This window comes from Rhinolophus sinicus, chromosome 8, assembly GCF_057876585.1.
Source record: "Rhinolophus sinicus isolate RSI-liver-muscle chromosome 8, RSI-T2T, whole genome shotgun sequence".
Lineage (NCBI taxonomy): Eukaryota > Metazoa > Chordata > Mammalia > Chiroptera > Rhinolophidae > Rhinolophus > Rhinolophus sinicus.
Window position 1 is genome coordinate 41,488,508 of NC_142508.1, and position 15,659 is coordinate 41,504,166.

General features: G+C 41.4%; 1 protein-coding gene and 1 non-coding gene across 6 annotated transcripts in view; both read left to right on the top strand.

Annotated features, from left to right (window-relative positions):
• Positions 1-15,368, top strand: part of ZNF180 (zinc finger protein 180) — a 38,006-nt gene extending 22,638 nt beyond the window's left edge. For 3 of the 5 annotated variants that reach the window (XM_074314170.2, XM_074314169.2, XM_074314168.2), the window contains 3 exons: positions 8,180-8,254; positions 12,011-12,137; positions 13,245-15,368. In XM_074314170.2, the coding sequence (XP_074170271.2) occupies positions 8,180-8,254; positions 12,011-12,137; positions 13,245-14,986 (1,944 nt within the window). In that variant the 3' untranslated portion in view covers positions 14,987-15,368. The remainder of the gene's footprint in view (positions 1-8,179; positions 8,255-12,010; positions 12,138-13,244) is intronic. The other 2 variants (XM_088800116.1, XM_088800114.1) reach the window with 1 other exon arrangement.
• Positions 5,544-5,650, top strand: LOC141567761 (U6 spliceosomal RNA). The gene has a single exon (XR_012490591.2). It is a non-coding gene; the product is annotated as a U6 spliceosomal RNA (small nuclear RNA).
• Positions 15,369-15,659: the final 291 nt, after the last annotated feature.

Consider the following 15,659-nt stretch of genomic DNA (forward strand, 5'->3'; position numbering starts at 1 on the left):
TGGGGACATGGCTGGGGAGGGGGGAAAGAGAGAGAGAGAGAGAGAGAGGAGAGAGAGAGAGAGAGAGAGAGAGAGAAAATACGCTTAATTGCACACAACCAAGATGGAAGTCACGGTGTCTTTTATCATCGGATCTCAGAAGATAGACCATCACTTCTCTGTAATCCTTTGGTCACACAGACCCACTCCGTACTGTGTGGACAAGGGCTACATAAGGGTGTGACTACCAGGAGGTGGGGTTATTGGGGCCATCTTGGAAGCTGGCTGCATATTTCTCAAATCTGAATGTCCTCTAATTTTAATTGTTATCAGAAGATGCACAGGTACATTGTTTGGGCCTGATGGATATTAATTAGAACCCTGGCAGGGAGCAAACTAAGGGAACCCAAGTCTTTGAATGAGGTACATCCAGTGAACCAGCTTAGGAAGAAACTGTACTGGGACATCACCTGAGAGAGTTCAATGACTTACACACCTGGAAGTAGCGGGGCCAGGGAGATCCTTGAGGCGACCCCGAGCCCTGCCTGCCTTCAGGGACTGAGACCAAAAGTCCTGCCCAGGGGGTGGTAGAGCCTCACCTGTTGCGTCAGTCTCAACATTCAGAGCCAGGCAGGTTGTTGGTGACCCCACGGTAGAAGGTCTGTTCTGTATATTTGAGGACAGTGAGAATTATTCATAGATGATGGTGTGGGATAGGAGAGAGAATTTTCTTGTGCGTGAGAACTAGAGAGACCCTCTGATCAGGAGGATCTCAGAGAATCAGGCAGGGGAGTTGGTTTTACTCCCTCTCACATTAAGACACTTCAGAGCCGTGTATGTCACATCCCTTGAGCTGAAATGTGAGCCCTGCCCTTCGTCTCCCCTGGGCAATGAGAGAAACAAACACACCAAAGAGGGGAAAGTCTCCTAGTGTGTTGCCTCTTAAGTTAATATTCTGACCCCCTCACAGATATAGAGGGTTTCCAGTCGGCATACCCCAGATGCAAAGCTTCGGGAACTGAGTTCGATAATAATTGTGTGGTTTGACTGGAAGCTTTGTTTTGTCCCAGCAACCCCCCAAGGTGGGGAGGGTATGTTTGGTCAATTCTACTTACAGGTGAGCAAATAGCAAAGGGTCCTGGGTCTGACTTGACCACGGGTTCACTGTGGAGTGGACAGGTGACTCTGTGACAGCTCTGCTTGTCTCTGTTCCCCTGCTCTGGGTCACACGTGGTTCTACCCATGTCACAGAGAGAACAGTTATTACCTTCTGCCTATAACTCTTCTCTGTGGACATTAACTCTCTGATTCCTGTTCCCATTCTGCAAAGTATGCAAAGAAAAAGGAGAATTTTCCTTCATTACATGGAGAGGTGACCATCGAACAAAAAGGATCATTTTTAAATGCTCCAGAAAGACAGATGCTCAGTGAAACCAGCCAGACACAGAAAGGCAGATACTGCACGACCTCACTTACATGTGGGATCTGAAACAGTTCAACTTGTAAAAACAGTAGAGTGGTGGCTGCCAGGGGCTGGGGGCTGGGGGACAAGGGGAGATGTTGGTCAGAGGGGGCAAAGATTCAGTTATGCGGGATGGGTAAGCCCTGGGGATCTAATAATGCCCAGCATGGTGAGTGAAGTCAGCAATACTGTGCCGTGTCCTTGGAAGTTGCTAAGAGAGTTGGTCTTGTGTTCTCACCACACAAAATCACTGCTATGGGAGGTGACGGATGTGTCAGTCAGCTTGATTGTAGTGATCATTGCACAGTGTGTCCGTGTATCAAAACATCACATTATGCACCTTAAATATACCAGGGGTACCAAAAAAATGTACACACATTTTAAGAGATGGTAACACTTTGATCAACGTTGCTCAAGCAGTAGCTCGCTGTAATCAGAAGTGTCTGGACGCTGATGGTAGCCACTTTGAGCACCTCTTGTCGTTGCAGAAGTCAAATGTGACTTGTGTTCATCTTTTGCTGTTGGTATATATTAATACGGTATTTTCCTTTCTTAAAATGTGTATGCATTTTTTGGCATCCTCTGTATAAAATTTTTATTTGTCAAGTATACCTCCATAAAGCTGTAAATAAATAAGTCAAGTGTTGATAGAGGGAAAAAAATGCTCCAGAGCACACAGAAGTGGGGCAAAGGCTTTTAATTCCACTCACATATCCCAACCCTGCACATATCTCTACTCCTGTTAAATTCAGATAACCCACATTGTACTCCTACTCAGTACTGAGGAGAATACAAAGTATGGAATTCATGGCCCAGGGAAGAGGTATCTAGAGATGGAAGTAATTTGAGGAGAATGATTTTACTAGAACATGGTAAGGGTCCAACAAAAGCAACTAAGAAATCCTAAGGGGAGAAGAGACGAGATTGCAGTCTGGGAATGCTTCATGGAAGAGGTGGCATTTGATCTGGGGCTTGAATGATCAGTCAGACCTTGAGCCGTGGGGTATCACGTCCAGCACAACACAGGCAGTGAGCGAACAAGAAGGGGTGGCGAAGGGTTAAGAAAGAAACAGAAATCAAGAAAGTTATGAAACAGGGGGCCAAGGATCTCACAGCCTCAAAGGACTGAGAGCCCCGAATCGGGCCATCTTGTTGCTTTTATTGATGTACACACAAGGAAGTAGCGTTGCTTTCTCCACGGTCTGTGAGCCTCGTACATCATACCAGAAAACTGATTCAAACCAATCAGCCTTGTCTGCAAACAGCCGGAATCAAAAGTCCTATGATGTCTTAATAACTGTAGTATGTGCCTCCTCAGGGAAAAAACCTTTATGCTGAAACTTATTGATAAGAATGGAAGGAGAACTGATGTTATCACATCATTGACTCACTTCCCAAGCAGGTTGTGGGAAGGAATATAGCCACATAGGCAGAAGCTCTCCTTAGCCAGGGGAAGGTGGGGGTCTGTGCCCACTTCTATCGACCCCGTGAATTCTTCTGGTGTTCCCCACGCGACTGTGCCTGGCTTGGGTTACTCCCCCCGTGGGGAATCTTACCTGTCATTGACTGACCAACTGTCTTTTGGGGGCCAAACAGGGAGACAGGTGCGAGCACAAAGGTGAAGCAAAGTCCCTGAAAGGATCCGTCTCACAGACTCTCCTTTCTTTAGGGGCAGGCACGAGGGGAGAGACGCTTAGGCTGCTGCGGGACAACAGCGGGGCAGTGAAAAGGAGAGGAGTTTGGGTCAGGCATCAGTGGGGACCATTTCTGGTGAACTCCATGGACTTAAATGAGTTTACTAAACTTTATTACCATTAATTTCTATGTTAGTGAAATAGACATATCACTCCTTTCTTCAAAGAGGTTTAGATAATTGTGTGAGATAGTTTGTGTTGAAGTACTCTATTATTAAACATACTAGACAATTGATAGATGACATTATCTGAAGGAAACCGTGGGAGCTAAGGTATAAATACAGGAGACATTCCTAAAATAGTAATCCAGAGTGGCTAGAAAGAGTGGGTTGGTGTAGTCATATGTGTGTTCATGCACTTTTGTGACATGATGGGTTTTTATTTATTTATGTTTTTTTATAAATTTTATTGGGGAATATCGGGGAACAGTGTGTATCTCCAGGGCCCATCAGCTCCAAGTCTTTGTCCTTCAATCTAGTTGTGGAGGGTGCAGCTCAGCTCCAAGTCCAGTTGCCATTTTCAATCTTTTAGTTGTAGGGGGTGCAGCCCACCATCCCATGCGGGAATTGAACCGGTAACCTTGTTGTTGAGAGCTCGCGCTCTAACCAACTGAGCCATCCGGCCACCCAGACATGATAGTTTTTGAGCATTTTGTTTGAGAGAGTAAGTTGGGAGTAGGTTCTGGCAGCTGATACTTTAAATTTTCTGAGAAGAAAGGGCGCCCAAAGAGGTCTGTCTTCTAGCCAGGGAGGGACTCGAGCTCAGCAATGATTTGGTGGCTTTGGCGACCACAGGGAGGTTCAGATAGCACATTCTATGTCCTTTATCTCAGGGGTGGTTATATTGTCAACACACATTTATGAAGTGCCTACCATGTGTCAGTACTGATTGAAGTCCAGTGAAACCGTGGTGAATAGGAGAGACGGGAGCCCAGCTTTTATGGAACACACACTAGTGGGAGTGAAAAACAAACAAAGGTATATGTGTGATGCGAATAAATGTTAGGGTAAAGTGGTAGAATTGACTGCTTGGGTGGGGGCAGGGAAGGACTTTTGATGCAGAGTTGACCGTGGGTAGAACTCTTCTCCCAGTCATTTTCCCTGTGAAAACTTTTAAACTAAAAGGCATCGACTGTGGTTTTGATTAAAGAGAAGGTGCACCCGTATTTCCCCAAATAAAACTGTTTTAGCAGTTGTGGCGGATAGGGAAAACCTTGGAGTTTTCTTTCCACTGAGTACCTGCTGTGTTAGAAACGTTATGTTTTGTTTCTTAGTTCTCGGTGTCGTTTCTTAACTGATCTTAGCTGTTTCAAAACAAACAAAAACAACTGAAAGAGTGCGTCTCAGTTTAAACTACAGTCTAGTGTTTGTAAGTTTTCCTTTCTTAAGAAACTTTTCATTTCCCAGGTATTTTTTTATTATTATTATTATAGGATGAGTTAACTTCTGGCCCTTAAATTATTAGAATTTGACATCAGTCACTGCTGTGGTGAGAAAAGACATCTGGTATTGTCATTCATTAGGAATCTGATTTCTCATTGCAGCTGGTTTCCATGATATGGTTGAGTCCATTAGCAGTTTGAGGTTGAAAAAGGTTCCTGGACCCAATTCCTGTGTGTGTGTGTGTGTGTGTGTGTGTGTGTGTGTGTGTGTGTGGCGGGGGACGGGGGGAGGCCTTCCCTACACCAACAAGCAATTCTCTGGCACCAATAGGGCAGCCAAGAATTTAACTCAACTCTGATACTATCTATCCAGAGATAGAATTAGATCCCAAAGGTAAAGAGCTCAATCCTACAAGACTGGTCTCTGCTTCGGATACCAGTCATAAATCCAGGTTGTCATCTGTGCCTCTGCCAACTGTCTATAAACCAGAGGTTCCCACAACCCCCTGCTTGGGTTTGATTAATTTCCTAGAACAGCTCACAGAAATCAGGAAAACCCATTTCCTCACTAGATAACTGATTTATTACAAGGGATATGAAAGGATACCAGTCAGCACCCAGATTAAGCGATACATAAGGTGATGTTCTTACAGAGCTTGGCCTGGCAGGGGACATGTGGAATCTCCTGGCGAAGAAAAGGACTGAGGAGTGGTTTTTTGGGGGTTTCATGGAGCCTTCGTTAGGTAGTCATTGGCCATTGGTGATTGGGTCAACCTCAAGCCCCTCCCCAGAAATCGGGGTGGGACTGAAAGTTTCAATCGACATGGTTGGCCGACTGGCCACCAGCCCCCGCCCTTAGGTGGGGTCCAGAAGTTACCTCATTGACATAACGAGAGGAAATCCCAAGGAGCTGTGAGCAAGGAACTGTGGATAAGACCAAATATATCTGAGAAATATATTTTGGTTATCTGAATGACCAAATATGTGTCTAAATCACAATATTGAAGGGTAAAAACTTGTAGCACCCATGCTCGCTTCGGCAGCACATATACTAACATTGGAATGGTCCAGAGAAGATTAGCATGGCCCCTGCACAAGGGTGACATGCAAATTCATAAAGTGTTCCATAGTTTTTAAAGGGGCTACAGAAACACTCATTTTTATGCTGTTCCCTTTTGGGCTTTATGCAAAGACAATTCTGTGAAAATGTACAATTGACTGTGATTTGGAAATATGAAAATCACCCCATCCTTGTTATAATTTTTTTTTTTTTACAATTGTGATTACACTGATGTTCATATTCCGTAAAATAACTCATTTAATAAAGTAATGGTTTGGTTTTACAAAAAAAGAAAAGGAAAAAATCTTGTATCTCCCTTGAGCCATCTGTAGTTTGGTTGTTGTTATTTTAGCATTGTGAGTTTGGCTTGTTCATTTTTGTTTGGTGTTTGGAGCTATTTTGTAACTCCCACGCAGACATTCGAAGGCAGTTGAACCATCCTGGTGTTTGTGCTTGACAATAACGCAGGCCACTTAGCATAAGCTTTCCCACTGGGCCTTCTTTACATTGAGGCAGCTTCAGCTCTTTAAATACTCGATGTTACTACCCTCAGTACCTGCCCAGAAATACATAGAGGTATTTTAAGGTTTGGAGAAATCCTTTTCTGACTTTAAATACATTGATGCTAGCCATTTGTAATAATCCTTCCCAAGCAATAGTGAACTTCTCTCTGGGTTGATAAGGGGAGGGGATTGGCACAGCTATGAAAAGGACAATAATTTGCTTCCTTCTGAAAGTGTAGGATTCAGAGACTGTAAATAACTGAGTGATAATCAAGAATCCACAGTACTTGTTTTTCAGAGTTTGAAGGTTTAGGGAGCAAAGTATACTTGAGTGGACTGTCATTTGACAAGTTGAGTTATTGTACTCTGTAGAAAAAGACTTCAGGAAACTACATAGGAGTTGTCTTGTTTCAAAGTGCTTTTACAAGAGGGAAACATTTTTGCTGTTTTCTGATTAAGGAAAATAAGTATCATTTTAAAAAGTGGATATAGTGTTAGAATATAGACGGGTGAACCTGCTCCTTCATTCTAGCCTTCCAAAAAATAACTGCTTTTAATGCTTTTGAGACTGTCCTTCCCGACTTTTCTGTGTATTTTATATTCTATAAAAATCTATTCATGTTTTATAGACTGTTCTTAGTGTTTTTCATTCAACAATGTATTATAAACATCTTTCTGTCATTTGTATGTATCAGGTCATGCAAATCTGTCTCTTCTCTTGGCTGCTAAATAGTATTCAGTTACCTGGGTGAAGCATAATTTATTTAACCAGGCACTTACTAATGAGCATTTAATCGCCTTCCATTTTTGCTAGGATAACCCTTTAATGAGATTTCTTATACATATATCTAAGTGTACTTTCTATTATTTCCTAAGGAAATACTTACAAGTAGACTTATTGGATATTACATTTTAAAAAATATTTTCATTAAAAATACAAAAATAAAAGCAGATTGTCTTTTATTTTATAAAAACCCACAAAATCTGAGTAAAGTCTGTACCTAAGTTAAAAATATTGTACCAATATCAATTTTCTAGTTTTGACGGTGTACTCTGATTGTGTATGATACTGTCTATCTTTGGGGGAAGCTAGGGGAAGGGTACACAGGAATTCTCTTCTATTTTTTGCAACTTTTTGTGAGTCTTAAACTATTTCAAAGTAAAATGTTATTAAAAAATGACATTGCCAATCCAGGAAGGTTGTATCAACTTAAACTTCCTCCACTAAGAATATATGAGCTCTTGACCAGTGGGCCACTCGGGAGGAGTTGTTAGCCGCAGGCAAAAGACACCCTCCATGTGGTCGGGATTTCGGTTACATAAGATGTTTGAGCAAATCAGTAAATATAAAGTGGATAATGGGAGCCACAGAAGAATGTACAAATATGGAAAATAGGAAGGGTAGAATAAAATGTGTTGAATTGTAGTTGGAGGTATCTAGTGTGAATTTATGGTCTCTGGTATATAGATAGATAATTATAGAAAGAGATTTTATCTGATGTAAAGAATTGAGCATCTTTTTGTATATGCACTGGCCATTTTATTTCTTCATAGTTGAGTTGCATTGCATTTTCCTTTGTCCATTTTTCTGTCGACGCTCCCTTTTTCTTACTGATTTGGAAGAAGTCTTAGATTTTTATTGCTGGTGCCTTTCTTTATTGGTGGTGCTTTTTGCCAAATGTTGTATGAAGTTAATTTGTTTATTTTTTTCCTTTATCATTCTTTGGTCATGTTGTAGTCCATCTTATTTGCTTGCAATTCTGAGATCCAGGAATTCAGGCTGGGCCCAGCTGGACAGTTCTTTTCTTCTACATAGATGCCTGGGGTCACTCACTCGGTTCTGTTCAGCTGGTAGCTGGGCTGGCCTGGAAGACCCACAAAGACCTCATGCCCATGTCTGAGGCTTCAGTGCCCCTCCAGATGTGTGTCCTCCCTCCACATGGCTTGCTTGAGCTTACTAGTGGGTGGGAGCAGAAGTTTGGTTAGTGGGATGCGTTAAAATAGGTGGTATGTCAAATCCTAGCCTCCTCACAATGAGAGTTTTGAGCTGTGACTTAGCACCCTTTATTTTCCTTTTTCTCTTCCGTTTTGCCCTCTCAGGACTCTCTCTTTCCTCAAGAGATTATCATCAAGGTCGAGAGAGAAGATGCTGGGTCCTTGGGCAGCCCATCCCAGGTGAGTTGGACTTGGCTCTTTACACTGAGGAATGCGCATGGCTGGTGTTCAGCATACGCCAGATTGAAATGAGCTGGGACGTAACTAATAACTGAGGAAATGGAGATAAGAGTGGACATCTTTCATAAGAAATTTGATTATCATGTGGAAGATCAAAGAGATTGTTATCAGGAAATTTGAGGTTGAGGGCCTTTTTTTTTTCCTTAAAGGATTGGAAAGATTTGACTGTTTAAGTGGTTACAGGAAGGAGTAGAGAAAAAGAAGTTAACAATCTGGAGAGAGAGGTGATAAAATTATAAAGTGGAGTCCTTGATTAGTGCCAGGGGAATTCTTACTCAGAGCATGTGTGACTAAACTGGCCCTATACAGGAAGAAGGACTCACAGGAAGAATGAGGTTGAGGGAGTTATGTGAAGGCTTGGGTTTATCTCTGAGTAATCAGATGAGGTTATGTGTTGGACGTCAGTGGGGGGATTGGGGTGGAGAGGTTTGACAAGGGTGGAGAAGGCTTAACATAGTGATTTTGGACTATGGGAGAACATTAGCAGGAGGTATATCAGAGTTGCTGGTGGGTCTGAAAGGATCATCCCAAGACAGTGATCATTAATTGATAACACTCTATCCAGATGCTTTTGTGGTTCCGCACCCTAACCCCCACCACACCCCCCGGGAGCATTCTGTGACCTACTCTCCGTAGATGGCAGATTGACATTCAGATTCACTGAGTTGTTGCAGTCAGGTACATTCCGTGGAAGTCCCAAAGGTCAAGGTAATATTTGAAAGAGAATTTTTAAATATATCAAATAGAAAAATTAAAATGAATGATCCCTGGACTCCAAACTGAATAATTAAGATGGAAAAGATAAAGAGGACACTAACTAGAAAGGAAAAGAATATAGGCTAGTAGATAGTAATAGAAGGCATTTCAAAAGAGCAATGGCCACAAACCATCCAAGGACGAGAAGAGTAAAGGAAGTAATTAAGCAAGTAGCGTAATCTGGTGGTGTAATTAAAAAAATAATAATCTGATGTTGTAGTAAAAAATAATTATAATCTGATGTAATTCAAGAGTGGGCAGTTGTGTGTGTACCATTTGAGAGGTGGAGTACTTTGTGTTAAGTATAGGGTCTCACCCGAAGAGTGGGGTCCTGAAGAGCAATTCAAGGGTCTGGGGGTTCAGTTAGTCATATGAATTGATGACTGAGAACACAGCCTCTGATGTCAGGCAACCTTGAGGTTGCATCTGACATTAGACGTGTGTGTTAATTTCTCCAACCTTCTAGTTCTTCATCTGAAAAACAGTGCTGCTAATAGATGTTTATCACAGGGACCTTGTGAGAATTAAATGAATGGTAAGTGGTGACATGGGTAGCACACTGCCTGTCCCCACACTGCTTTATTAAAGTCAGTTGTTTTTCTATTAATATCAGAGAACTCTACAAGTGGATGCTATAGACAGTGGAAGACAAAACAAGACAAGTTCTCAAATTGGAAAATAAATCCTAGGTATTCTAAGTCATCAGTGGGTGGGGGTGGGGGTGTCCGAGAGGTTGGTAGGACAAAGCTCTGAGAAGTGAGGTAAATGGCATGAGTCTCAGTGTAACTGGGAGGACTCACACCCTCCCTCTTTGAGGCTGAGACCCCTGGGATGGGAGAGCATGACCACCCTGAACCTGTGAGGACTGCAGAGGAGGGGGTCCCCAGCGGGAGGGAGCAGTTTCCATTAACACAGGGAATACTGGGTGAAGATCTTGGAGCTGTAGGATTTCATTATCGAATATGAGTTCCCGAGGGCACTGCTGAAGAGTTTGGGAAGGAATTTGGAGGAGTGGGGAGTTGGAACAGGTGAGAGGAAGAATAGGATACATGGGGATAGAAGCTCAGAAAAGCCAGTATCCACATGTTGAAGGACTGTTTCAAATAGGCATTTGATAGGAGCTGTGAGATTCAGGTGAGGAGACGACTTAAATCAGAATTTGGACCAGGATGATTTTGCTATATTACAAAGTCTATTGATACTATTGATTCATATATTGAGATAAATTACCAAATATAAATTTAGTATCTACTGTACACCAAATGTATGCTAAGCACTGGGGTTACAGTTGCAAACCATACATATCTTGTACCTGCCATCATGGATTATAACCTAATGACAAAGATGACCATTATGCAAGTGATAAGAAAGCGTGGTGAGTCTTACAATACAAGTCCACGGAACTTTGAGAACAAATAGCCAGGGGTGGAGTGGGGGATGCTAATGTAGTCTGGTGTTATTTATTTGCTATTTGAACAAGCTTGATATAAAAGGTACCTACCTTAAAAAGCAGAGAGGAGTATTCACTAAAAAGCATGGATTAGAGGTTGAAAACCAGTACCTACAAATCCACGTTCAACACAGACTATAGTTTGCAAATGACATTCTCAATCCCATTTTGGCCTCATCATGAAAACCTTTGAGATTTGGCTGACGTGTACGGGCCCACTTTGAACAAGGCAGGTACAGCAGCCCTTTGCACGGAGCCTCATGGGATTCGTGGACCCCGAGCCCGGGTCATGAACCACGGCTTATTAACACCGGTCTGTTTAAAAAGCCATTAGTGGCAAATGGCATTCGACTGCTCTGGCTTTTGTTGCCTGTGTGCAAGGACAACTTACCCTCAGCACTTCCATTTGGGATCAGAATTCTTGCCTAACAGTCCTGGGAATAGGTCCTTTCTGCTTCCAGGAGGCGGTCCCCTTCCTATGGCAGCAATGACAGTGAATGTCTCCTAACAGAGCTACAGCAGCTCTGAGTGTGGACAAAATAGAACTGACGTCTGAAGACTAAGGGTTCAGGATAAAGGTCACATTGAATGTCACTGAATTTTTCAGGGTTTTCACACCTAATAATCCTGATAATAATTGCCAGCCTTTCTTTTTTTGTTCCATCAAGTCTGCTAATGGCTTTTTCTATATCATCATAATTAATTCACTCAGCAACCCAATGAGTTGGGTATGAGTAAGCCCAATAAATAGAAATAGAATAAACTCATCATTAAAACACAGATGGTCCAATTAGATTTATTTTTTTTCGAAATTCAGATTTATGTTTTTTATAGGTGAGAAACCCAGGTCTCTTTCCTTCCAAATCCAGTGCACTTAACCTGTACTTTATTTAAGCCCACACTTCATCTTCTATCTCAGGCATCAGCAAAGTAAAGCCTGTGGCTCAAATCTGGCCTGCCACCTATTTCTGTAAATAAAATTTTATTGTAATGAAGGCACACCCATTTGTTTATGTATTTTCTGTGGCTGCTATCTTGCTACAGCAGCAGAGTTGAGTAGTTATGATAGACTGTATGGTTTCAAAGCCTAAAATATTTACACTTTGGCTTTTGACAGAAAAAGTTTGCCGATCCTTGATTTATTTGTTAGTTTCTTGGGAATTTGGAGGAAATTCCTAAGTGGGAATTCCATATTCACCAGTGCAAAAATCAGAATAAGAATAAGCATTTTCTTTAAGGTGATCAAGAGGGAAAATTGCTGTTCTTATCTGGTGTTCCTCTTTGGGGTTGTAAAAACAGGTCCAGCCTCCAAAATCCAAAGGGGCTCACCTAGAAGACACCTGTAAACCTTGACTAGAATCCTTTGAACACTGACTACCTCAGGACAACTCCCAGGCCATTTCTGTCTTGCATCTGTCACACTTTTCTTCCTCTGTGAACATTGGAAGGAAATGACGCCCAGCTGAGCAGGAATGTATGTCCTGTTTTAGGAAGGAGTGAACTTCAAAATTGTGACTGTGGACTTCACTCAGGAGGAAGAGGGCATTTTGAACCCTGCCCAGAGGACCCTGGACACAGAGGTGATCCTGGAGAACCACAGGGACCTGGTCTCTTGGGGTAAGAATACGGCCCCCTTGAATGAAGTCTATATATTGCAATTATTTCTCGTTTCCATTGATTAAGAGTTATGGAATTCAGAGGCAAGATTGACTTTGGCCACACATAGACTGTGTTTATGCTTTGTATTCCCCAGTGAAGACTTAATTGTACTTTGTAAGGTAGAAAAGGTACAGCTTCTTAGGTTTGAGCTTGTTTAGTCTACATGGTTCCTAAAAGCTAAAGACTGGGCCAAATTCGGCCGTAATTTTCTTTTTTCTCCAGCCTAGACACCCAAAGTCCTATATCTTTTCCTATCAGCTTTTCAAACCAGACACAATCTCCTTGTTGGAGCAAAGGGATGAGTATAAATAGAATTTCCCAACATATGTATAGACATAGGTATAGAAGGTGTGATTGAAAAATCCCTATTAGGGCACGCCACATTTTCCTCCATTTCCCACCTCCTAGGTAACTGTATATATCAGTACATTCCCAGGTACTCTCTCTATTGCTTGACTTAGTAGCCACCCAGGTTCCTGCTTCTGAGCTAGCCTGCATTCTCTCTCACTCAGAATCACAGGAATCGTGGGGCCATATTAGCCTCCAGGGCATTTAGGGAACTCTGGGATAACAGTGTCCCCATTCTTTTTCCTGGTTCACAATTATAGTTTGCCCATGTTTCTTGGCAAACTAGGCTAGCAAGTTTCATGCCTTTTAGAAATTCCTAGAAATGTAGGCACTAATCTCTGTTTCACTGAACGTGGGTTTAGCACTAAAGAGGGTGGAAAGGATCCTTTATTTCTTTGCTAAAGGTTGCAAAATTGTTTTGAGATTCTGTAGTTCTGCATAGGTTGTCTTATTTTAGAATGTGGAGATTTAGATTTGGCATCTAAAGACTTACATATTTAGTAAAACTAAGATTAAATTGTTCCATTTTTAATACTTTGTTATACTATTAGCTGTGGTAGTTTTCTCCTTACTGCTTTACCCAGCCTTTTACTTTCTCAATACAGTTTATAATAAAATATAAATCCACATACATTTTGCATGCTTTCTTGTCATCTTTTTCCACTCTTCCAGCGCTAGCATATTTTGGCTAGAATGTTTTATTTTGCTTTCTTTCAGATTCGGCAGCTACACTTGGAAGAAGAGAATCAGCATCAAAGCAGAGCATTTTTGATGATGACCCATCCCATGGAGTGAAGGTAGAAAGGTTGACAAGAGAGGATCCTTGGTTATCTTCATGTGAAGAAGTTTGGGTTTGTAAGGACGAGTTGGAGAAGCGACAGGAAAAAGAAGAGAGACTTTTGAAGAAATTGGCAGTCACTCAAAAGACCACTGGTACTCATGAGAGAGTCTGCAAAACTGATGAACTTGAGAAGAGTGGTCTGAATTCCAGTCTTCTTTCACCTCATATGATACCCATAAGAAACCATTTTCACAAACATGCCACACATGTTAAAAAATTACATTGTAATTCTATCGTGAACAATCATCAGATGATTAATGACAGAGAGAAACTATGTGAAAATAATGAATGTGGGAAAACCTCTCAGAGCATTCATCTTATTCAGTTTACAAAAACTCAAACAGAAGATAAATCCTATGGCTTTAGCAACAATATTCAATCATCTTTCAGCCATGATACACCCCTAAATATACATGAGAAAATACATGCAAGAGGAAAATCCTTTGATTTTAAGGAATGTGGGCAAGTTTTGAACCATAGCATATCCCACAATGAACAACAGAGGATCCCTGTTGAAAAGAATCAACATAAATGTAGTAAAACCTCCCAGAGTTCATCTCTTGTTCACAACATGAGAAATTCTGAAGAGAAACCCTTTGAATGTGACCAATGTGGGAAATCCTTTAGCTGGAGCTCTCATCTTGTTGCACATCAGAGAACTCATACAGGGGAGAAACCTTACGAATGTAACGAGTGTGGGAAATCCTTCAGCCGGAGCTCTCACCTTGTTTCCCATCAGAGGACTCATACTGGAGAGAAACCTTACAGATGTAATCAGTGTGGAAAATCCTTTAGCCAGAGCTATGTCCTTGTTGTGCATCAGAGAACTCATACTGGAGAGAAGCCTTATGAATGCAATCAGTGTGGAAAGTCATTTAGGCAGAGCTACAAACTTATTGCACATCAAAGGACTCATACTGGAGAGAAGCCCTATGAATGTAATCAATGTGGGAAATCATTTATCCAGAGCTATAAGCTTATTGCACATCAAAGAATTCATACTGGAGAAAAACCCTATGAGTGCAATCAATGTGGAAAATCCTTTAGTCAGAGTTATAAACTTGTTGCCCATCAGAGAACGCACACAGGAGAAAAACCCTTTGAATGTAATCAGTGTGGGAAATCCTTCAGCTGGAGCTCTCAGCTTGTTGCACATCAAAGAACTCATACTGGTGAGAAACCCTATGAATGTAATGAGTGTGGGAAATCTTTCAACCGCAGTTCTCACCTTGTTATGCATCAGAGAACTCATACAGGAGAAAAACCCTACGAATGTAATCAGTGTGGGAAGTCCTTCAGCCAGAGTTACGTTCTTGTTGTACATCAGAGAACTCACACTGGAGAAAAGCCCTATGAATGCAATCAGTGTGGGAAATCCTTCAGGCAGAGTTCATGCCTTACTCAACATCAGAGAACTCATACTGGAGAGAAACCCTATGAATGCAATCAATGTGGGAAAACATTCAGCTTGAGTGCTCGACTTATTGTGCATCAAAGAACACATACTGGAGAGAAACCCTTTACGTGTAATCAATGTGGGAAAGCTTTCATTAATAGCTCTAAGCTTATTAGACATCAAGCAACTCACACTGAAGATAAATCCTATGAATGTAACTAGTTTGGAAATATTTTAGCCAGAGTACATTCCTTCCTTCCTCCCTCCCTCTGTTTCTTTTATAAGGGAGCACTTGTATTGGAAAGCACTAGTATAAAAACTGTGGAAAAGCTTTCAGTAACCCTTTGTTGTTGTGTAGCTGGAAATTTGTTCTGAAGAAAAGGGGAACTATGGATCACATATTTTCCTTAGAAATACCAGGTACAAAATTAAACTTAGCTCTTACGACACATTCCCAACAAAAAATAATAAATATTGGCACTTTTCTTGCAGAAAGCACCCAGACCTGATTCTGAGAGACTTACCATAAAATGGACAATATGCTGTGGAGTTATTGCCAGGAAGGTAGACCTCTTTTCCAATAAAGAGTAAATGAGAATGCTAACACTGGTGGGCTTGTTATTGAGAAGGTTGGAAGATTACTCTAATTAATAGAAATTAGGCTGGAAAACAGTAATTCAGTTTATCACCTTACAACATGATTTCCCTACCGTCTGCTTTACATCCTGTTTCATCAGCACTTTCTGTTTATGTGAAGATTTTGTAAAACTTAGGAAAAGTTGACATAAAGTAAAAAATGCAGGACAAGAATATAAAACATTCATTTCTAAAACCATTGTGTTAAGATACTTGTGTATGGATGAGAATTGAAAGGGGTTCTAGGTGTGTTTTGACT